Source organism: Macaca nemestrina, chromosome 18, assembly GCF_043159975.1.
Source record: "Macaca nemestrina isolate mMacNem1 chromosome 18, mMacNem.hap1, whole genome shotgun sequence".
Classification (NCBI taxonomy): domain Eukaryota; kingdom Metazoa; phylum Chordata; class Mammalia; order Primates; family Cercopithecidae; genus Macaca; species Macaca nemestrina.
Window position 1 is genome coordinate 68,746,482 of NC_092142.1, and position 25,561 is coordinate 68,772,042.

The 25,561-nt window shown below is 36.7% G+C and overlaps 1 protein-coding gene across 9 annotated transcripts in view; it reads left to right on the forward strand.

Annotated features, from left to right (window-relative positions):
* LOC105491350 (nuclear factor of activated T cells 5) overlaps positions 1-25,561 on the forward strand; it is a 141,735-nt gene that overhangs the window by 56,979 nt on the left and 59,195 nt on the right. For 7 of the 9 annotated variants that reach the window (XM_071084837.1, XM_071084838.1, XM_071084839.1 and 4 more), the window contains one exon: positions 6,108-6,233. In XM_071084837.1, coding sequence (XP_070940938.1) covers positions 6,108-6,233 — 126 coding nt within the window. Of the gene's footprint in view, positions 1-6,107; positions 6,234-7,950; positions 24,785-25,561 lie in introns of those variants that run through there. The other 2 variants (XM_071084845.1, XM_071084844.1) reach the window with 2 other exon arrangements.

Below are 25,561 nucleotides of genomic sequence, written 5' to 3' on the forward strand. Positions count from 1 at the left end.
AGTTAGTTTTCTTATTCCCCAAATTGATGTAATTTATACTGCTGTATATTATTTAAAATTTCTTTAAAACACTAGATTGTTTTAGGAAAACAGTAATGAACTACAACCTGGAGGAAGTGATATGAATAAGTAAATATGTGGCAGCAGACTAGTAAACTGGCTTAAACTGGGAAGTTGAGAAAAATTTGTTAAAACAGAGCATTACCTACCAGTTATTCTTGGACTGCATACTCTTTTAGAAACTAAATATCCAGTGGACCTGCAGCCAGTACATTTTTTTCCAGTAGAGATGCCAAGTATGATGACTGTCAAGCTTGAAGTGTTTTTAACAAAATGAATGCTGTCTCTCTTCAATGCAGAACTATGTTGGCATATTGGAGATGCCAGGCATTTTGTTTTAAAATATTTAATGTGAAATTATAGGCTTGGGATTTCTCAGCTGATTGAGATAGTTAATGGAGAGGTGGAAGAGTAAGGCATTTCATTCCCAAGCCATTTTCTGAAGGTTTTTTCTAACTCTTTCAGATTCCTAGAGTAGTTTCACATTTAGAGTTTTTTAAAAAGTAAAATCTAATATTTAAAACAAGATTAAAATGTTTAGAAATGGATTTTTCAGGATTATAATGTTTACATTTCATATCAGAGAGCATTCATTGTTTGAGTAACTAATATCTGTTCTGAGCATTAGTTTACTTCTTGTTAGATTTTTTAAAGCATTCCCAACACAAAGGAACATTCTTTTTTACCACAGATATTTCTCTTTAGCTGCTTACTTGACAACTGAACAGAAACATCTTATTTACGGAGCTTTTTTCCTTTTTTTATGATTCATCTCTGTATAGATGCAAGTCAATAGTATTAGTTGTACAACTTTATTTTACTACTTGAAAGTAAGACAGTTTTGAGAAAAGTCATAAAGTAGACGGGCTCTCTGACTATTTCGATTTTTACTCTCTGACTCCAAAGCAGTTGAACACCAAATGCCACCTCTTAGGTCAACAAAGGTGAGACAGGGATGAAAATTCTAAGAAAGAATAAGAACTTAGACTCCTTTTCAAGAGATCAACTTATTTAAACTTTGTAGCATCTCTGTGAGGCTGTGCTCTATCCATGTATAGCCCTAATTTTGTTGTATGTATTTTATTTGATTATATACTTTAGTAAAAACACCTGTGAACCCATTGTACAGCTCAGCTTATTTCTGCTTCTCCTTGTCTCCCATCAAAGGAAGCCACTGTCCTAAACTTTATCATCTTTCTTTTATCACGTGTTTTTCTTTTTTTTTTTTTTTACTGTTACACAGATATCGCATTCTTTATTGATAAAACCTACCTCATAAGATTGTTTTGAGGTTAAATGAGAATATATGTATACTGAGCCTGGCCTGGCAAAGTGCTCAAAAAATAGTAGCTGTAATTACGTTATTAGTGTTGTTATTTTGCTGAGTGAGTACAGCATGAAAAGCGTGTCTTTTCCCAGCTGTTCCCTGTGGCTTATCTCCCTGCACTCTTTTGAGGTCTTTTCATCTCTTCCTGGAATGACCAGTAACAGTAAAGCAGTAGAGAAGGGGATTTGGGTGATCAGCCATTTGGACATAGAGTGCCCAACTGAGAAGAAACAAACCACCAACAAATTAAGTTGCCCTATTAAATTACCAATTTTTTCTTCTCTCTCACTGTCTTGTGCCTCAGAATAGGATTTCTGCCTACTTTAAATTTGACCCACTGTAGTGAAATTCTTCCACCCTCTTATAGACAGTGTTGAATAATAAAGGATTGAATTAACCCAGAAATAATCAGTGACTTTAATGGATCTATTAGAGTTTACAGAATGATTAAACAAGCCAACCAGTCAGTGCATTTTTACATTGTTTTCCTTTCCACCCAACATTGGGAAGCATTAATTTATTTTCAATATCTGAAAATGTTGATTTCATTCCTCTATTTCCTTTTTCCAGTTGCCCTGGGCTCTATGAGAATGCACCAGCATGAGACAGATTCTTGATCTTCTGAACTTGCTTCCCTTTCTGTCTACTTTTCTTTTACACATATTAGTAATTTATGTTAATGGAGTTATTATAGTGCACTTGTCCTAGTTCTACTACATGGATACTTAAGCAGTGCACTTAACCTGGCATTTTGGTCAACTAAAATTTATAATGAAATATTAGGTGAGTTGATTACACGTTATCGCACAAATTATTAGCAGCATTAATAGAAAAGTATATAAGAAAATAGGTCAGACATGGTGGCTCACGCCTGTAATTCTAGCACTTTGGAAGGCCAAAGCAGGAGGCTTGCTTGAGCCCAGGAGTGCAGGACCAGCCTGGCCAACATAGCAAGACCCTGTCTCTACAAAAAAATTGAAAAGGTAACTGGGCATGGTGGTATGCACCTGTAGTCCCAGCTACTCAGGAGACGGAAGTGGGAGAATCGCTTGAGCAAGAAGGTCAAAACTTCAGTGAGCCATGATCACACCACTGCATTCCAGCCTGGGTGACGCAGCACAACCCTGTCTGAAAAAAATAAATAAATAAAAAGAAAATAATCACCCTAGTCTTGGCAGACTGAAGAAAGAGTTCCTTAGAACGCAAAAGTAAAATCACTTCTAGATTAAAAAAGAGAGAGAAAGAGAAATAGTGAGTACATGTAAGTTTATTTCACAAGAGCAGATTTTACCAGCTGTTACATTAATCCTTGTTAAGTTTCATCTTATTCCTTTGGGCAGATACTCCAGTCTTTCATGATCTGTGATGAATTATGACATAAGATTTAATCCCTTTTAAGCCTATGTCATTTGAAAATTCATATCTTTGTTCAAGTTGTGATATAATAACCATCTTCTTCCAGATTGAACCTATACATTTTTTGGGTACTGTTGTTTGGAAGTCATCTATTTTATTAAGTCTATATTTCTTCATCTTGTTTACAATAACTTACAAACATTTTTTATCACATATTTTACTGAATTTTGGATAACTATGCCTACAGCATTTTCCTGATTCTCTAGTAGAAGAGCCTTAAAAGACAAATTAGTTTGCAGCTTGGCCTTCTTCATATATAGAAACTATGTGAAGAGAGATGATTTTGTCCATGAAGTTTATCAGAGCACTGTTAGATACCCTATTTGCTCTTGTCTAATTCTTACTTGTGCTTCTTCTATTACTGTCTTCCTTTAAAAAAAAAAAAAAAAAGGCAGCTTTATTGATATATAATTTACATACTGTAAAGGTTACACATTTAGAGGGTACAATTCAGTGGTTATTAATATATATATATACAGAGTTGTGTAACCACTGCCATTTTTATCACTCCAAAAAGAAACCTTATTTTATACCCATATCCCCCCTCTCTCTCTCCCTCTCTCTCACTCTCTTTTCTCTCTCATCTAAAAGTGATTTTGCTTTTGTTTTCTAAGGGAGTCTTTCCTCAGAAGCTGCCTTTCCATTAGGGATTTCCCATTCTGTTTCTTCATATCTTGTGTTTATAAACCCTGGAATTTCATTATTGCCTTATATATCTGAACTGATTTAAAAGATAACATAAGAAAAATAGATACTGTGGCATAACATGAAGTAGCTGGCACTTATTTAGGACTGTCATTTTCATACATTGAAAGTACATATGGGCCAAATGCAGTAACTCACGTCTGTAATCCAGGCACTTTGGGAGGCTGAGACAGGAGGATCACTTGAGTCCAAGAGTTTAGACCAGCCTGGGCAACAGAGGGGGACTCTGTCTCTACAAAAAGTTAAAAAAAAAAAAAAAATTAGCCAGGTGTGATGCTGTACATTTGTGGTCCCAGCTACTTGGAAGGCTGCGGCGGGAGGATCTCTTGAGCTCAGGAGTTGGAGGCTGCAGTGTGCTTTGATTGTGTCTCTATACTCCTACCTGGATGACAGAGTGAGACCCTGACTCAAATTAAATAAAATAAAGTAAAGTACATGTGCTCTTATTCAGGATTTCTTTCATTGGCTAGAATGAAAATTCTACAGTGGAGACTGTAAAAGCATTTAATTTAGATTGAATTAGGGTTGAATAACAGTATTAATAGCATAATTTATATTACTTTAATCTTTAGGTATCCCATGGGAAGCAGATTTAAGAGAAAGGCCAGTGTCTGTGTTTGGATTGTATGGTTATAGTTTAGAGGGAATATCTTTGGGGTACTGGGGTAAAAGAAGAGTTTAAATGATGATTTAAGTCTTAGAGAAGTTATTTTAAAGTAGCAGAACCAACCCAGTTATGTCTGAAATAAAATCCTGTGCTGGTAATGACTATATGAACTACAGCTTCCCTTGGATAGATACGATAAACTTCTCGCAGGCTGACTTCTTTTATTTCCAAACACTTGAGTCAGTTAATCAGAAAACATCTTTGGTGAAGGAATCCATGCTTCCTATACCTTCCACTTGACTTTGCATTTTACTTGTTTGTTTTGAGGGGCAGACTTTGGAGAGGGGTGGAGTATAACAAATTCTGCATTTAATTTCTTTCCATGTACTTTCTAGTGACATTACTATTATACTTCTAACAGGGACTCAACTTTATACCCTTCTTTGGGAAAGTTAGAGTGTTTCAATCCACAAAGTTTTGCTTTGATTTGATTAATTTATTTTAATAATTGGAGAAATGGAGATAGAATCCTGACTGGTAACATGCTGTTAGTGATTGGGCTATTACTAGTATAAATTTTTTTCCATCACATAAATCATAAATGCATTTGGGTAGATCTTTTTCTCTTTTTATCAAATTTGTTCTTTCAAATTTCTTTTTTGTTTGGGCAAAAAAAAAGACTTGAGGCCGGGTGTGGTGGCTCACACCTGTAATCCCAGCACTTTGGGAGGCCATAGGCATGACCATCGTGCCTGACTCTAATCGGTCTTTTGAAGTTCCTTCTAATATTGATTCTACTACCTTTAGAGGATATTTTGGGAATACTTCTGTTAAAAACCTATACAATAAGGGATTTTTTAAAAAGTTAAAATATATTTTAATAGATATGATTTTATGGGCAATTATAGTATTACAAAATATTTTTAAAAGATACAGGATTCTTTAATCTGGAATACAAAAGTAATCGTAACCTAATAGGTTATGCAGTCTGATTTAAGAGTTTCCTTTGCCTTTACCTTTCCAGGGTTGGGGATGCCTCAGAGAGTAAGAAGTATTTGCTTGAGCTATAACATTCCTTTTTTTTTTTTTTTTTTTTAGCACTTCAATCCACAAAGTTTTTCTTTGATTAGATTGATTTATTTTAATAATTGGGAAAATAAATTATGATAGTGTTGAATTAAAATATTTTCTCAAGGGTGTTGGGTAAAAGAGCAGTACTATACTAATTGACTGGAGAAGCCAATTTAAAGCTGATCCACAGTAGTGTAGTATATGCCATCTCATATGTAAAGGATAAGTTTTACTTGTACTATTACAAAGGAAGATACTGGACCATCTTGGATTATTTGGCATTTCTTCCATTCTGTCTAGTTTTATCCAATTTTCAATGTTAATAACTTTTTCTGGAGACTGTCTTGAACATAAGAAGTAAAACCAAGAAGAAAACAGGGACAGAACTAATGGGAAATTCATTTTTCAGTTCAATAAGGTTATATAATAAAAGAAAAAATTTAAAAAGTTTTTTCCTTTTTTTTTGAGACAGGGTCTCACCCAGGCTGGAGTGCAGTGGCATGATCATGGCTTACTGTAGCCTTGACCTCAAGCAATTTTCCCACCTGAGCCTCCCAGATAGTTGGGACTACAGGTGTGTACCACCATGCCTGGCTGATTAAAAACAAACAAACAAACAAAAAAAACAAAACAAAACAAAAAAACTTTTGTAGAGATGGGGTCACTGTGTTGCCCAGACTGGTCTTGAATTCCCGGCCTCAAGCAATCCTCTCACCTTGGCTTCCCAAAATCATGGCTTACGGGTGTGAGCCACTGTGCTTAGCTGCTAATAACTTTTTACATTAATTTTGTGGGATTGTTTGTGAATAATACAGTTTTCCTCATGAGAGAAAAGACATACTCATTTTGTACATATAATATTAGATTGTTGACTGAATCTCTTTTAAAAATTGTTTTCTCCTCTCGTTCCCCTCCCCACAGAATCTGTCTATGATCTTCTCCCAAAGGAGTTACAATTACCTCCATCTAGAGAAACATCTGTAGCATCAATGAGTCAGACAAGTGGTGGTGAGGCAGGCTCGCCTCCTCCAGCTGTTGTTGCTGCTGGTATGCATTTCATTTTACTTTATTAAAGAAAACTAGGGCCAACATGAAATCTGGCCAACATGAACAGTGCTGGCAAAATTCATATTAAAAAGAGTGTGATTTGAGGGTTTTAAAAAGAGACATTAAAATATGTACTTTTAACCTTAAACTTTTTCAATATTATTTTCTTGATGTAATTCTTATTTCTTAAAATTTTACATTGTCACATCTATAAATGCCATTTCCTAAAATGGACCTTGTCTTCAAATATGGGAACCAGCTTAAAGTTGTTTTGTTGACTGCGCTTAAAAAGGTTAAATACCAAGCTGTGAATAGAAAATTATATTTGAGTTTCTATTTAATAGTTAATTTTAAAGACTTGCTCCGAGGGAAAATATTTTATATGATCTGAAAAATGACTGAAGCACTCAAGTGTCTTTTATATTCATAACATGTTACTGAAACCTTTTTATTATATTTGAAAATATATGTGACTTCGTAGTTGTTTTCAATTTATTGAAAGTAATGGAGGATGTCAATATAATATTTACATAAAGACATTTTCTTATATCAGTGAAAAAGTATAGAAAGTAATGTTTGAAATTTATTAGACTTGTTTTTACTCAGCTCTCAAATCATACACTTAATGATATATAATTGGCTCTAATTTTTATTTTACATAAGAATAAAAAATTGACAAGCTAATAGAAAAAAGTCTTATCAGTGATAAATTAGTATCAGTGCTTTCTTAATATTAGTTTGCCCACCTAATATTGGGTTTATAGACTGCTAAGTGTGTTTGCTTTAAAAAAAAGGAAACGTATATATATATAGAAGTTTTATCTGTCCTAATTAGAGGTTTCTTGCCTAATATGACACTTCTTGTCTTTAAAAATGATATTTAAAGTTTATCAGAGCATTGTTTTCAGTAAATTATTTTAGTTTCAAAATGAGAACAGTAAAGTGTAAAGTTTTGGTTTAAAAGAGGATATTGGTACCATAGTATAACTTCCGATATATTTCTCATATGCATTAACCTATGTACCATTAACCTTATGTACCAATCTTTCTCAAGCTGCATAGTACATTATTGAAGCCTTCCTGGTTGAAGGCAGGAAAACTTTAAATATGGCAAAGAAACTGATCAGCCCTGCTCACTGTTCATGTGTTGCCAGATACTTTCTAACAGTTTCTGTGGATTTAATTGTGAATTAGTGAACTTTTTAGTAATCAAATTGATAAGATGACCTGGTTTGCTTTATATCCACTGGGTTCTAAAGTGGTTCTCATGATTTTTTTCTGGAATTTTAAGTTTTAAATCTGGTTTTAAAATTGCATCCGATAATAAAATATGACAAAGATAAAATATTTTTATGAGATACTTCACTTTAAATCCACAAGTAGAAATTGACTAACTGATTTCTTTTGTATCTTTTGAGATTGTTTTTTAAAGATACGTTGAATCTATATAGAACTAAAAGTCTGTTTCTTCTGTGCTTTTTAACATCTGTTGACGGTAGATCCAGTTCCTTTTAAAAGCTGGAAAAAATGTTAGGTTTAGAAAAAGAACTATTCTTCCTTTTAAATAATACCAAATTGAATTTTAGAAATTCATGTATATATATAAACATATATATATATATATAAAAAGTTCTTGAATTTGGGTCACTAATGAAATATTAACCTTCCCCCCATCCCAGTATATTTGAGAAAAATCTCTCAAGATAAATTACATTGAAAGCTGTGAGTTGAAAAATCATGAAAATAAGAAATTTAATCAAAGGAAGTATTTTGAAGTAATACATTCTTACCGTGAAGTTACTGACGTTGTAAAGATGGCAAAGAGAGTAAGAAGGTAACCTTTCTAGTTTTGTTATAGTCACACACAGAAAGTTTATATGATCATTAACAAGTCATTTATAATCTTTTTTAAAATATAAATTTAGCAACCAATGTAGATTATTCTAGGATTCTGATAGCTTAGAAAGAGTACTTTATACCTTACCATTATAGACAAGAGAGTTTAAATCACAGAATAATTATTGTAGGGAAATCAGTATATATCATTAGAATTATATTTTTATTTGACATATTAATATTCTTGGCGATGTAACTGTCAGAGATACTTGGAGTATATTACCAAGTTACTCAATGTTTTTCTAGCCAAAAGGCTAGACAGATGTCTAGGGGAAGGCACATTAATTTAGACTTGTATGGGTTTTTAAAAAATCTTTAGCATTTTATAAAAAATACAGGCCAGGTGTGGTGGCTCACACCTGTAATCCCAGCACTTTGAGAGGCCCAGGTGGGCAGATCACCTGAGGTCAGGAGTTCAAAACCAGCCTGACCAACATGGTGAAACTGCATCTCTACTAAAAATATAAAAAATTAGCCAAGTGTGGTGGCGGGCACCTGTAATCCCAGCTACTTCGGAGGCTAAGGCAGGAGAATTGCTTGAACCTGAGAGGCAGAGGCTGCAGTGAGCCGAGATCGTGCCATTGCACTCCAGCCTGGTCAACAAGAGCGAAACTCCATCTTAAAAAGAAAAAATATGAAATGCATGAAAACACTGACTCTTGATAAAGTTAATTCTTCAGAGTTTTGAAGGAGCCGGATTGGCTGCTCTCAGGTATGAGGGCCTGGTGGGAACAGACTTCTAGTTCTGCCATAAAGGTTTGTGTTTGACAAGTTTTAAATTAATTTAAATTTTAAAATTTAAAGACTGGGCATATGAGTGTTCATGGGCATTTTTTGTTGTTTAATTTTTTAAAATGTGTTTCTCAGATTCACCAATCTAGATTTTTTTTCCTCTTCGTGTTACTAAGGGAATAAGTAAATATGATGCTGCTAATCCACAATCCAGAATATTGGTTAAAAGTGTCTTTCAAGCCTTTATCTGCTTCTACACAATTCACACTTTTACACACTCACATCAATAATACATTTTAATCCTCTAATCCCAGGGTCACGGTGTGGGGGAAAGGGGCTTATTTAGACACAGTTTCTCCCCTCTTCATGGGGCCAAGTGTCAGAATCTGTGAGGTGGAGTTCAGAGTCACCAATTTTGTTGTTGTCCCCATTTTTTTTTTTGTAAAGAGACATGTTCTAGCTCTGTCACCCAGGCTGGAGTGCAAGGTGCGATCATAGCTCACCTCACTGCAACCTTCAACTACTGGGCTCAAGTGATCTTCCCACCTCAGCTGGGAAATAAGTGCAAACCACCACACGGGGCGATTTTTATTATTATTATTATTTTTTTTTTTTATTTTTAGAGACAGGGTCTGTCACCCAGGCTGGATGCACTGGTGTGACCTTGACTCACTGCAGCCTCAACCCCCTGGGCTCAAGTGATCCTCCCATTTCAGTCTCATGAGTAGCTGGGAACCACAGGCATTCGCCACCACATGGACCTGGCTAATTTTTTTTTTTTTAGACAGAGTCTCACTCTGTCACCCAGGCTGGAGTACAGCAGCGTGATCTCAGCTCACTGCAACCTCCACCTCCCAGGTTCAAGCAATTCTCCTGGCTCAGCCTCCCGAGTAGCTGGGATTACAGGTGCATGCCACCACACCCAGCAAATTTTTATATTTTTAGTAGAGGCGGGGCTTCACCATGTTGGCCAGGCTGATCTCAAACTCCTGACCCCAGGTGATGGACCTGGCTGATTTTTGTGTTTTTTTGTAGAGACAGGGTCTTACTATGCTGCTTCTCCAGGATGGTCTCAAACGAACTCCTGGGCTTAGGTGATCCTCCGTGCTTGGCCTCCCACAGCGCTGGGATTACAGGTGTGAACCAGTATGCTTGGCCCTGTATTTTTTTAAAATTTTTTATAGAGATGTCTTGCTGTATTACGCAGGCTGGTCTCGAACCCCTGGCCTCAAGCTGTTCTCCTACTTTGGCCTCCCAAAGCACTGGAATGTGAGCCACCACACTGGGCCCTCCTCCTCATTTTTAAGAATTCTGTTTTTGTCCCAGTGGAAATGTAGTTAAGCCTTAGATGTTCAATATAGCAATGAATAAAAGCTTTAAAAATATAAACTTTCTGAACCATTTGGTAAGTTCTCAGTAGTTAAAAGAGAGGCCATGTTCCTAAAACATAAAAGTTATCCAAATGAATTGATGACACTTTTTGGCAAAATAAGGAGTTTGTTAAGAAGAAGTACAAATCATGAAAAGATTCTTTTGTTTTTGTGTTGGATAATCCCATAGTATAGTTTATACAGAATTAAAACATAGGTATTATTTAGGAGAACTAAATGAGTTATATCAGAATTTGGGGCTTTTGAAAAGACATATGGCAGGTTTGGGTTTTTTTAAATAACAGCTTTATTGAGGCATAATTCACATGCTGTATATCCAAATATGATTTTTAATCTGTTTATGTGCTTACAGTTTTAATCATTAATTTATTTAAAATAGAAAGTCTTTCATGGAAGTAAACAATAAACTTTAGTCTTTATTTTAAGAAATCAAGTTATTTTCTTGTTCTATCATAGACTCGATTTGTTTGGCTTCATTTGGGAATATAACGTTGTGTGATATTAGTTTATTTCAAAATATATTTTGCCAAGTGGACTGTTTCAAGTTTCTTTAAAATTTTTAATTCAAATTCTTGAACTAAACAATGAATTAAACTAGGCCGAGCGCCATGGCTCAAGCCTGTAATCCCAGTACTTTGGGAGGCTGAGGTGGGTGGAACACAAGGTCAGGAGTTCAAGACCAGCCTGCCAAGATGGTGAAACCCTGTCTCTACTAAACATACAAAAATTAGCTGGACGTGGTGACAGGCGCCTGTAATCCCAGCTACTTGGGAGGCTGAAGCAGGAGAATTGCTTGAACTCACGTGGCAGAGATTGCAGTGAGCCGGGATCACGCCACTGCACTCCAGCCTAGGCAATAGAGTGAGACTCTGTCTCAAAGAAACAAAACAGAAAAATAATGAATTAAACTATAGATTTTATAATTCAGCCAGAGAATCTTAATAGCATATTAATAATTCTTTTTTGCATAGTTTCATAATGTTGATATTTTGGTTTCAGTAATTATATATTAGTACTCTTTTTAGAAGTAACCGTACACTAATACTTCATAGCAGTTGTGTTTTTGTTTTTTGAGATGGAGTCTTGCTCTTTTGCCAGGCTGGAGTACAGAGGTGTGATCTTGGCTCACTGCAACCTCCACCTCCCGGGTTCCAGCGATTCTCCTGCCTCAGCCTCCTGAGTAGCTGGGACTACAGGCACACACCACCACACCTGGCTAGCTTCATAGCAGTTTTTAACATGTATAGATAATACACAGTCATAAAGTATGTACAGTGGAAATCTTCGTTGAATATCTCCACTTGTTGGACTACTGTCGGCTTTTAACTTCATAACTTGATGTGAAGTGATCCATATAATAAATTTTTCTTTTGGAAGAGCTTTGACATATAGTGCTTTGACTTCTATGCCATGTCACTTAATAAATCTCAAGTATGTAACAAGTATTTTCTACAAAATTTCCTTGAGTGCTATTTATACTATAGGAGAGGGCACTAGAGATCCAAATTAATGTCCTGTAATCAAACAAGAGCTATATTTTAATTCATTTCATATGTCCTAATCACCTGAATTAAAATCATAGAAATTTCTAAACCATCTATAACAATATACTGTACAAAAACTGAGGTGAAGAAAATATGTTACTTCTTCCTGTAGGAGACAGCTTTTAAAAAATGAAAATATATTATCATTTTAAAGTTCCTGCTATGTGACAAGAATTGTGATAGATAATTTGCATGTTATATCACAATCCTTCTAGCCATAAAGTACCTCTCTTTTTTGCTTTATTCCTCTTTGCCATTGTGCTTGAGGCAATTTGGCATTGTGTGCTATCACTTCAATTAGGGAAACACAAGATCGTTAACTAGGCAGTGTATAGAATATTGAGTTGAAAAGCCATACTTCTCCTTTACAAGTGTCAGGATCTTCAAATGGGAATTTGATTTCTAGAAGAAGAATAATTTTTAATAAAAGTGATTTCTAGCAACTGAATTTTTTATCCCATTGAATTTATTATTACTTATTTACTTACGTTAGAAAGTATTTACAGTTACATAATGAGGATTTTCTTGAGTTGACTAAATTTGAGGAAGAAATTTGCCTTTGATTGCTTTCCGGGTTAACATATTTCAGAATTTTTGCCACCTAATGTAGTATACTATGCATGAAATTAAACCTGAAACCCACTAACAAGAAAGGTGATTCACCTCTAGATGTTGTGAGCTAAAATGCTGTGAGTTGATCTTGGTTATTCTTTATGGCCATTACCTTTTTTCCAAGAAAACTGGACCATTTCTAGAAGTAAGTCAGATCCCAGTTACAAACATGTTGCAAGCAGATTTAAAAATCTCTACTCTTCCTTCTATCTTATTGTACTGAAATTACATAGTAAATCTAAATACATACACTTATACATATAGATGGTATGTATGGATGGATTTATGCTGAAGTCTGCATTATTAGAGAGCAAACTTGGGCCTATAGCCATTAATTCAGAAACAACTGCTAATTGTTTGACAGTTACAAACTGACATTGCCAAAACGCAAACTTGGCCTATTATTGCTTTGTTCCTTTAATAGTTCTCTTTTTATTGTCCTCTTAATAACACTTTTATAAATATTATGATTTATTCAGTTCTAATAAACAAGCATATTTTTATATTACTTGAGTCGACAGAACAGCATTTTGAAACTGCTCACAGATTTGCAAACATTCATAAGCTAAATACTTATAGAAAATAGATACAGTTACTGTTTTATGCATTTTGTACAATTTTGCCTAAGAAATTAATGCATAGAAGTGGACTTTTTTATATCACCAACAAGGTTGACAATATAAGCAAAAAAGTGTTTATAGCTAATTGTTTTATAAGAAAGGAACTTCACTGTTTCTGTGATATTTTTTCCTCTGGAATTCAGCCATAAAAAAGAATGTAATTTTGGCATTTATGGCAATGTGGATGGAACTGGAGGACATTAAGTGAAATAAGCCAGGAACAGAAAGTTAAACACCTCATGTTCTCACTCTATGTGAAAGCTAAAAAAGGTTGATCTCATAGAAGTAAAAAGTAAGACAGAGGATAGATAGTAGAGGCTGGGAGGGGTAGGGGGAAGGAAAGGATAGGGAGAAATTCGTTGAAGGATACAAAATTTCAGCTAGATAGAAGAAATAAGTTCTAGTGTTCTATACCACTGTAGGCTGACTGTAGTTAACAATACTATGTAGTTTCAAATAGCTGGAAGGAAGATATTGAACATTCCTAATACAAAGAAATGATAAATATTGAGATAATGGATGTGTTAATTACCCTAATTTGATTACTGTACACTGTATGTATCAGAACATTATCTACCCCGTGAATATTTATGATTTGTTAATTAAAAAAATAAAATTAGAAAAATCATACATGGGCCAGGCATGGTGGCTCATGTCTGTAATCCCATCCTTTGGGAGGCCAAGGTGGGCAGATCACTTGAGGTCAGGAGTCTGAGACCCGCCTGACCAACATGGTAAAACCCCGTCTCTACTAAAAATACAAAAATTAGCCGGGTGTGGTGGTGGGTGCCTGTAATCCCAGCTCCTCAGGAGGCTGAGGCAGGAGAATTGCTTAAATCTGGGAGGCAGAGGTTACAGTGAGTCAAGATCATGCCACCGTGCTCCAGCCTGGGCGACAGTGAGATTCCGACTCAGAAAAAAAAAAACCCATATGTAGTAAAATGGTAGCATTTGTTGAATATGAGTGGAAGGTACATGGGTGTTTTAAATATTTCATAATTTTAAAATCACTGGGTGCAAATGATTAATGAATAAAAGCGTCCAATAAACTGTACTCTTAAAAACTAACAAAGGTATTGGGATATATTAGATACTTGATGGATTTATTTTTGGCATAAGTAAAGTTATATTCACTTTTCATCCATCATTGCATATGTGTATCAAGTATATGTGTACTGGCAGTATTTATTTAGCCTACTCAGGTAAAATTTATTTTTCCCGTATAATTACAGGGTATTATCATCAACTAAATTAAATCAGAAAATGAATGAGAAAGCACCTCAAAGTACCAGGTCTATACAACCATTCTCTAGATCAGACACATACAAACACACACACAACATATACATAGTTTTATTTGTTTATTTTTGTCACAGATGAGATTAACACGGGCTTTGGAGTCATAAAGACTGAATTTGAATCTGATAGCTATCATATCATATCTCCTATAGAGATGAACTCTTGGGAAGTTAAATATATTTCTAATAATATTACCCTTATAATTAGACAATAATACCAGCTTCTTCTTAAGGTTCTTATGAAGATAAATATGTAAAATAACCGAACATTTTCTGACAAGTAGTAATCATTGAATAAACATTGACCTCCTTCCCCATGTGTTTCTAACTTCCTTTGTTAGTAAAGTTTTTTTTTTTTTTTTTTTTTTAAAGACAGAGTCTCACTCTTGTCATCCAGGCTGGAGTGCAGTGGTGCAATCTCAGCTCACTGAAACCTCCACCTCCTGGGTTCAAGCAATTCTCCTGCCGCAGCCTCCCAAGCAGCTGGGATTACAGGCACCTGCCACCATGCCTGGCTAATTTTTGTATTTTCAGTAGAGATGAGGTTTCACCACGTTGGCCAGGCTGGTCTTGAACTCCGGACCTCAGGTGATCCACCCACCTCAGCCTTCCAAAGTGCTGTTATTACAGGCGTGAGCCACCATGCCCGGCCATTAGTAAGGTTTTAAAAAAATAGATTCTCTTTATAAAAATTAGTTTTGAACTTTATTTTGACTTTTTTTCTTTCCGTTCTCACCCAGTCTATTTTTGGCCTTATTTTGAAGTTCACACACCAGTCAGGATGTTTATATACGTGGGCCATAGGATATACTTTCTGACTCTGTTATTCTGTCATGTTGACACTCTGTCAGTGGGAACCTGCATTAGTCTATTTTCACACTGCTGATAAAGACATACCTGAGACTGAAAAGAAAAAAAGGTTTAATTGGACTTAACAGTTCCACATGGCTAGGGAGGCCTCAGAATCATGGTGGGAGGCAAAAGGCACTTCTTACATGGCAGCAGCAAGAAAAAATGAGGAAGAAGCAAAAGCAGAAACCCCTGATAAACCCGTCAGACCTTGTGAGACATATTGACTATCACAAGAATAGCACAGGAAAGACCAGCCCCCATGATTCACAACACATGGGATTTCTGGGAGATACAATTCAAGTTGAGATTTGGGTGGGGACACAGCCAAACCACATCATTCTGCTCCTGACCCCTCCAAATCTCATGTTCTCACATTTCAAACCCAATCATGCCTTCCCAACAGTCCTCCAAAGTCTTAACTCATTTCAGCATTAACCTAAAAGTCTACAGTCTAAAGTCTCATCTAAGACAAGGCAAGCTCCTTTTGCCTATGAGCCTGTAAAATAAAAAGCAAGCTGGTTACTTCTTAGATACAATGAGAGTACAGGTATTGGGTAAATACAGCTGTTCCAAATGGGAGAAATTGGCCAAAACAAAGGGGTTACAGGGCCCATGCACATCCAAAATCCAGTGGGACAGTCAAATTTTAAAGCTCCAAAATGATCTCCTTTGACTCCAGGTCTCACATCCAGGTCACGCTGATACTCTGCCCCTGTGGCTTTGCAGGGTACAGCCTCCCTTCCAGGTGCTTTCATGGGCTGGCGTTTGGTGACTGCGGCTTTTCTAGGTGCATGGTGTAAGCTTTCAGTGGATCTGCCATTCTGGGATCTGGAAGACAGTGGCCCTCTCCTCACAGCTCCATTAGGTAGTGCCCCAGTAGGGACTCTGTGTGGAGTCTCCAACCCCACATTTCCCTTCTGCACTGCCCTAACAGAGGTTCTCCATGAGGGCCCCACTCCTGCAGGAAACTTTTTCCAGGGAATCCATGGGTTTCCATACATCCTCTGAAATCTAGGCGGAGGTTCCCAAATCTCAATTCTTGACTTCTGTGCACCCGCAGGCTCAACACCACATGGAAGGTGCCAAGGTTTGGGGCTTCCACCCTCTGATGCCACAGCCCGAGCTATGTACATTGGCCCCTTTCAGCCATGGCTGGAGCGTCTGGGACACAGGGCACCAAGTTCCTAGGCCACATACAGCATGGAGAACCTGAGCCCAGCCCACAAACCCACTTTTTCCTCCTGGGCCTCTGGGCCTATGATGGGAGGGGCTCCCACAAAGGTCTCTGACATGGTGTGGAGACATTTTCCTTATGGTCTTGGGGATTATTAACATTAGGTTTCTTGCTACTTATGCAGATTTCTGCAGCCAGCTTGAATTTCTCCCCAGAAAATGGGTTTTTCTTTTCTATCACATAGTCAGGCTGCAAATTTTCCAAACTTGTATGCTCTGCTTCCCTTATAAAACTGAAGGCCTTTAACAGAATCCAGGTCCCCTAATGAATACTTCACTGCTTAGAAATATCTTCCACCAGATACCCTAATTCATCTCCCTCAAGTTCAAAGTTCCATAGATCTCTAGGGCAGGGGCAAAATGCCACCAGTCTCTTTGCTAAAACATAACAAGAGTCACCTTTACTCCAGTTTCCACTAAGTTCTTTATCTCCATCAGAGACCACCTCAGCCTGGACCTTATTGTCCATATTGCCATCAGCAGTGTGGGCAAAGCCACTCAACAAGTCTCTAGGAAATTCTACACTTTCCCACATTTTCCTATCTTTTTCGGAGCCCTCCAAACTGTTCCAGTAACTGGGTAACTGCCTGTTACCCAGTTCCAAAGTCACTTCTACATTTTCAGGTATTTTTTCAGCAACACCCCACTCCTGGTACCAATTTACTGTGTTAGTCCATTTTCATGCTGCTGATAAAGACATACCCCAGACTGGGAAGAAAAAAGGTTTAATTGGACTTACAGTTCCACATGGCTGGGGAGGCCTCAGAATTGTAATGGGAGGCAAAAGGCACTTCTTACATGGTGGCAGCAAGAGAAAATGAGGAAGAAGCAAAAGTGGAAACCCCCGATAAACTCATCAGATCTTGTGAGACTTATTAACTATCAGAAGAATTGCATGGGAAAGACCAGCAGCCATGACTCAAATACCACCTCCTGGGTCCCTCCTGCGACACATGGGAATTCTGGGAGATAAAATTCAAGTTGATATTTGGGTGGGGACACAGCTAAACCATATCAGAGTCTTTGTGTATAAAAGGAACATTGATAGAGGATGATGAAATCATAGGAAGGACAGACAGTTTCTGAAGGACTGATAATTCCGTAAAGTCTGCTGTTTGAGTTCTTCATAGAATTTTTTTTAATGAAATTATTTAAGTTGCATGGTTAATGATCAAAACTTCTGGTAGAGGCTGGGCATGGTGGCTCACACCTGTAATCCCAGCACTTTGGGAGGCTGAGGTGGATGGATCATGAGGTCAGGAGTTCAAGACCAGCCTGGCCAACGTGGTGAAACCCCGGCTCTACTAATACAAAAATTAGCTGGGTGTGGTGGCGGGCACCTATAATCCCAGCTACCTGGGAGGCTGAGGCAGGAGAATCATTTGAATTTGGGAGGTAGAGGTTGCAGCGAGCTGAGATCATGCCATTGCACTCCAGCCTGGGCGACAGAGTGAGACTCTGTCTCAAAAACAAAGAAACAACAAAACAAAAAACAAAAAAACTTCTGGTAGAGCAATTTATGACTTCTGGTTTTTTTGTCTAGGCAATTTATTTTGTCTGCAATTGGATCTAATGTACACTTTACTCCAGACCCAGGTCTAAAAGCTGATTAAATCAGAAGTTTTTAATGATGCTGTAAACTAATTTTTACTATTGTTTTAGTCATATTTAAAAAAAAATGTAGGGTTGGGCGCGGTGGCTCACACCTGTAATCCCAGCACTTTGGAAGGCCGAGGCGGGTGGATCACCTGAGGTGAGGAGTTCAAGACCAGCCTGGCCAACAGGGCGAAACCCCGTCTCTACTAAAAATTACAAAAAAATTAGTGGTGAGCGCCTGTAATCCCAGTGACTCAGGAGGCTGAGGCAGGAGAATTGCTGGAACCCGGGAGGCAGAGGTTGTAGTGAGCCAAGATCGCACCACTACACTCCAGTCTGGGAAACAGAGAAAGACTCAGTCTCAAAAAAAAAAAAAAAAAAGGCCGGGCGCGGTGGCTCGAGCCTGTAATCCCAGCACTTTGGGAGGCCAAGACGGGCGGATCACGAGGTCGGGAGATTGAGACCATCCTGGCTAACACGGTGAAACCCCGTCTCTACTAAAAAAAGTACAAAAAACTAGCCGGGCGAGGTGGTGGGCGCCTGTAGTCCCAGCTACTGGGGAGGCTGAGGCAGGAGAATGGCGTGAACCCGGGAGGCGGAGCTTGCAGTGAGCTGAGATCCGGCCACTGCACTCCAGCCTGGGCGACAGAGCGAGACTCCGTCTCAAAAAAAAAAAAAAAAAAAGCAAAAACATTGGAGTAGAATTGGCAGAAATGCCTTTGTTTTTTAATCTAAACTATTTAAAATGTATTGTAGAGTATTGAAGTGTCCTTCAGACAACATCCCTTGGAACTTTTTTTTCTCTCATTTTGAAGTTTAGTGATACTCTGTTTTTATCTGAAAGTGACATTATCTTTCAGTAGTACAGTATTTGTCCCTGTCTCTCTCTCTTTTTAGCCTGTACTTTCTGGTATATTTGGCACTGTAATAAATGAAGCTGTCAGCTAGCATAATTATTCCCTTTTGTGTTTAAATTATTTGAGATAGAAGATTATATCTATGTTTTAGTCTCTTCATTCAGTATTGACAAGTGATGCTATCCAGTAGTACTTAAATCATTGGATGATGGAAAACATCTTTTTCTTCCATTAGGAAAAAATTTTAAATAAACTTAAAAATCAAATTATTTAACGTGCATATCTAGTACATGTTTTATGCACTGTGCTTAGATCCTTTGGGTTGAATTTTTGTTTGAATAGAAAAAATTTTTGTTTGAATAGAACAAAAAATACATTTAAAACATTGCTCTAAGTTTCAGGATAAGCATTTTATTTTTCAGGGAGCACTCTTTAGTAAATGTTATATGAGTATATTAATGGTACTCTGATAAGGTAGAAATAATTATTTAAGGAGAATTCAGATTAAAAACTGGAGAGTAATTGTTTTATAATATTAGAACCCTGAGTGGCAATTTGATGGACTGGAGAAGAAAAAGATGTCTGCAATAAGTCAGTAACAAACCCTTCAGCTTCAGCAGTAGTGCTCGTTATTTTAAGAAATAGAGCCTCTATGATCAAACATATTATACAAAGTAGCATATATCATTAAAAGTATAAATTGGTATATTTTTTAAGGAGAGTGTAAAGAAGTATGTAGGAGTCAACGTGATCTGAAAAATGAAAAGGTTATTTTGCTGCTAAAATATAGATTTTTTTGCAGAGTAAGTGCATTGCTCAGAACATATCTTCTTCCACACTTCAAAAGAGTTTGGGTAAGGGAACAGCCTGAAAAACACCTGAAAGAGATAATTCTGGCTTATGGATTAGAGAGCATCTATAAACAGAACAAATTGGTGAATAAGAGTAAATAAAAATTTTGTCTAAGAAATTTCCCCACATGCATTCAGAGCTTAATGATTAAATTTTTTGAAGTTTATTTTAAAACATTGCTTATTTTAACATGTAAACATATGTTGGGTGGGAAAAGTACAAATGGGAGATTGAAACTGTTTTAATCATGTAAATTAAATGATCAACCCTACAATTTTTGTTTTTTTTAATAATCTGGAATGCTTATTTTATATGCTGGGATGCTAGTTGTTTTTTCTATTAATACACTTAACTTGCATTCTAGCTTCGCCATTCAGAGACAGGCATCGTGTGGTGGGTTGTGTGACAGTGTCTGTCAATAGTGAAGACAAATAGTACCAGAGACACTTAACCCATCCAATCTCACCCAGGGTATAGGTCGGTCTCGTTTTCAGACTTCTTCATAAGTCTTTCCTTCTCTCTTTCTCTCTTCCTTTCTTTCTTCCTTTCTTACTTTTTTTTTTTGTTGTTTGTTTGTTTCTAAATACTGGATTGATACTGATTGAAACTAAAACTTTTTGTAAAGTTTTAAACTTTACATTAATATTAGAAGAAGAAGAAAAGTAGAAAATGAAGGTTGGCATGTAAGGTGTTGACAAAGCAGGTTTGCAGCCACTTTGTGTGTTCTAGATATTTCAATCTCTTGGCAACATGAGTGTTGGGCTTACAATTTTTTTTTCTGGATATCTTTCTTCTTTAATCTGAAAATATGTCCTTGTATGTGGTGACTTTTATCAGATAAGAAATTCAGAATTGGTCATTGTTACCAGTAAGAAAAATATAATGCTTAAGAATAAATAACTAAGGTTGAACAATATGTGTTTTAGATCAGAAATAGTTTCTGGCCAGGCACAGTGGTTCACGCCTGTAATCCCAGCACTATGGGAGGCTGAGGCGGGCGGATCAGCTGAGGTTAGGAATTCAAGACCAGCTTGACCAACATGGGGAAACCCTGTCTCTACTAAAAATACAGAATTAGCTGGGCGTGGTGGTGCATGCCTGTAATCCCAACTACTCGGTGGCTGAGGCAGGAGAATCGCTTGAATCCAGGAGGTAGAGAGGTTGCAGTGAGCCAAAATCGTGCCATTGCATTCCAGCCAGGGCAACAAGAACGAAACTCCGTCTTAAAAAAAAAAAAAAAGACTGGGCTCAATGGCTCACGCCTGTAATCCCAGCACTTTGGGTGGCCAAGGCGGGCAGAACACAAGGTCAGGAGTTTGAGACCAGCCTGGCCAACATGGTGAAACCCGTCTCTGCTAAAAATGCAAAAATTAGCCAGGCGTGGTGGCGGGCCCCTGTAGTCCTAGCTACTCGGGAGGCTGAGGCAGGAGAATCGCTTGTTCCTGTGAGGCAGAGGTTGCAGTGAGCTGAGATTGCGCCACTGCATTCCAGCCTGGGCAGCAGAGCAAGACTCCGTCTCAAAAAAAGAGGAAATTGTTTCCAAATACTCGATTTTTTTTAAATGATTATTTTCTGAATAGTCAATAATTTATTCCTTCTTTGTTCCACTATTTGTTCACTTAGCACACTTGCAAAATTTTATGGCCTTTTTTTAACTGGCTTTTTTAGAAAACTCAATTAATTTTGTACAGATGTTGAAAAATTATAAAATATGTACATATTCAAATGTTAGGGATCAAATTTTAATCTTGGAAGCTTGGAAGTTAAATATCATTTCTGTCATATATTTTAAATCAATGAAAGGTATTTCTTTCTTTTGAGAACTTCAGCAAATATTTCTAATTTCAAAGCTTTCTATTAAAAGTTTTGTTAGTTCCATATAAAGTATTATATCTTTTTTATGATATTTTAAGCAGTAATATATTATGGTAGTTAAAATAATTTCTGGTTGACAAATCTAGAACTGATAGTTCTTAAGTTTAAAATACAGTTTAAGCAAGGAGTATATAAAGTATACATGGGTTTCTATAAATGGTACCATTTAAAATCTTTTTTCAGGCTGGGCATGGTGCCTCACTCCTGTAATCCCAGGACTTTGGGAGGCTGAGGTGGGAGGATTCCTTGAGCCTAGGAGTTCAAAACCAGCCTGGGCAACATGGTGAAACCCTATCTCTACAAAAAATACAAAAATTAGCCAGGTATGGTGGCGCACACCTGCAGTCCTAGCTCTTCTGTAGGCTGAGGTGGGATGATCGCTTGAGCCCAGGAGGTTGAGGCTGCAGTGAGTTGTGATTGTGCCCCTGCACTCCAGCCTGGGCAACAGAGCAAAACTGTCTCAACAAAGAAAAAAAAAAAAAACAAAATAAAGAAAATCCTTTTTCATCTGTTATTAAATTACAGATTCTGCGATATCCGTATTCCATGTAGATATTATTTAATATCTGCCAGTCTTTAAATCTCAACTATTTTTGAGTATTTATAGTTTCCATCAATTCTTAAAAGAAGCCATATACACAATTCAAGTTCACCATCATTACTGGCATTTGGTCTGATAATTGGCTACTGCTAATAGTGGCATATAGACTTAAATACAGGATACTTTACATATGACACTTACCTTCCTCTTTCAAATTATAAAATTATTCTATTTTAAATAATCTGACATTATAAATTTATATGAGTAAATTATAGAATGGTCTATTAATTTTCCTTTAGTTTGTTGTGTTTTCTGTGGTCACAGAAAATGCTTTAGAAAAAGTAAAATTATTCTAACCCAGGTGCGGTGGCTCACACCTGTGATCCCAGCACTTTGGGAGGCTGAGGCGGGCGGAACACAAGGTCAGGAGTTCAAGACCAGCCTAGCCAATATGGTGAAACCCTGTCTCTACTAAAAATACAAAAATTAGCTGGGCGTGGTGGCGGGCGCCTGTAGTCCCAGCTACTCAGGAGACTGAGGCAGGAGAATTGTTTGAACCCGGGAGGCGGAGGTTGCGGTGAGCCAAGATAGTGCCATTGCACTCCAGCCTCAACAGAGCAAGACTGTGTCTCAAAAAAAAAAAAGAAGAAAGAAGAAAAAAGAAAAGTATTCTATATAAGTTAGACTATAGGTTCAAAGATAATTCCTTCATAAAAGAAAAAAAATCAATAAAATTTATTCATATGGCCATGCACCATGGCTCAAACCTGTAATCTCAGCACTTCAGGAGGCCGAGGTGGGCAGATGACTTAAGGTCAGGAGTTCGAGACCACCCTGGCCAACATGATGAAACCCCATCTCTACTAAAATATAAAAATTAGCTGGGCGTGGTGGTGGGCACTTGTAATCCCAGCTACTCAGGAGGCTAAGGTGGGAGAATCACTTGAAACCTGGGAGGCGGAAGTTCCAGTGAGCCGAGATTGTGCCACTGCACTCCAACCTGGGCAACAGAGCGAGAGTCCCTCTCAAAAAAAAAAAGAATACATAGGTCAGAGTTGCACTCACACTTTAGTTCTATAGAATATCAAGCTTTTTTTTGATATTTTATTTAGTAATACAGTGACTGAAAGGTCTTTATAGATGTATTAAGTACATTTACAATATTCCCAGGAGGATTTGTTAGCACTTTTCTGAGAATGCTTGGAAATGACTAATTAGCATTAGAAATTTAAAATGTTTGGATATCGTTATTTTATGTATTTATATTTTAATAGGATATTAAGGATTTTTTCATGTTAGATTTATGGATATAGAAGTAGGTAATTTGGCTTATTTATAATTTAAAGAAATAAAATTACTAGAGTACTCTTGGTAGAGATATCAAATAGTTACCCCTAGACTCTTAGTATTTTCCCTGTATCAAATAATGCTATCATAGTAATATATATCTAAGTACTTTGAGTAGTAAATTCTTTTATTCTTCAACCTATATTTATTTGCCATCTTAAATTTAATGTAACTCAAAATACATACCAAATTTTTGGCTTCCCATAAATCAATTTAATAAATTTGAATTTTATTACAATGTGGGCACTGTGATAGGTGTTGGGAGGATCTAAGATGAGAAACATATTGTCAATGCTTTTAAGGTGCTCACAGTTCTTACCCTCCACTTTACTACCTCACCTGGCATTATTAATTAATGCACTCAGATCTCTTGCTAACCAGAATGTAATGTTTTGATATGAAAGATTTTATACATCATTATCATCATCAGAGTATCAGTAGTACCATTGTAAAGAATTTTAGGCTGGGTGTGGTGGCTCATGCTTGTAATCCCAATACTTTGGGAGGCCAAAGCTGGAGGATTGCTTGAGCCCAAGAATTTGAGACCAGCCTGGGCAGCATGACAAAACCTTGTCTCTACAAATATTTTAAAAAGTAGCCATGCATGGTGTTGTGTGCCTGTAGTCTCAGTTACTTTGGAAGCTGAGGCAGGAGGATTGCTTGAGCTCAGGAGATCAAGGCTGCAGTGAGCCATGATCATGCCACTGCACTGTAACCTGGGCAACAGAGCGAGACCCTGCCTTTAAAAAAAAGGTTTTATAGTTTAAAAAAAAATTATTTCATTTGTCTTAAAAAGAGTGGAATCTTTGCAATTGAGGTACATTTTAAAAAGTAATTTTCAGTTAAAAGATGCTTACCGTTCTCTTCTGACAGAGTTAATATTTTCAGTGTCATAATTTTGTGCTTTTTCTTTATTAAGTATACCCAGGATCAATCTGGCAGTTGTGCACACATAATCATGTGTTAGCTGTCCATGGAAAATGTGTAGAATATTTAAATTTATGTAGGATATGGTATCACAGTTTGGCATACTTATCCCAGAACACACACTTATGTATGACTGTTAAATCAGTTGGGTTTTATTATCATTACAGTTTTGATATTTGATAAGATTTGCAATATAAATTTTTTTACCTCAGAGAACAAGACAAGGTTATATCGTGCATATTAAATTCATAATACCATATAACTTGCTTTTGGGTTCATGATTGCTTTTCATCTGTACTTTCCATCTGTCATGAACAGGGATCCCTGAGATGTTCATACTCTACATTCTCATGTGCATGATCCTTAGATTTAAAAAGGGTGAGTGGGAGAAAGCTGCTTTATAGAAATATAAGTTCACAGCATTCATGTTTTGTGTGTTCCACTGCAAATATTGCATGCTGCATACTTGTATGCTGCATACTTGTATTTCTCTGAAAATGAAGAACGTAGGCTCATAAGTACACAAAAAATTAGTTTTGTTTTTGCCAATAGTTGGACCAGACGGAGGAATGTTAGATGTAATACCTTTTCTATTTTTTCTAAAATGAATTCTGTAGTATTTTTCAAAAGACAGGGAAAAAAATTATATTTAAACTCAAAGTGGCTACAAATCAGCTCCTAAACTGTCACTGACATTAGCATATAGATTTTGTAGTTTTTACAAACCTTTTAAAATATTTATTTACTAAGAAAACATTGCATTAATGCATGATACAAAATTGATAAGTTTTCCTTTAAATTGGAATGCAGTTTAAAGTGACTGAATTTTCCAATTTCAGCTACTGCATTTGACAAGGATACATACTGGAAAATGGAACTGGTATCATCTAATTTCTTTAGGCTCCTTCACTTACAGTAGTTGGGAAAAATCTTTCCATGTGGCATTATGTAGATCATATTCTTGATGACTAATATTAATTACTGTGCTCTTTAGCCTTGACAGCAATGAAGAATTCTGGGTGGATATAGTTCATTTAAATAATTTAGGTGTATTTTAAATACATGTTTTCAATTAAAAAAACAGATCTTTGGCACTTGGCTTTTAATTATGTAAAGATTGACATTCTTACATTTTGCTCTTTATATTACAATTCA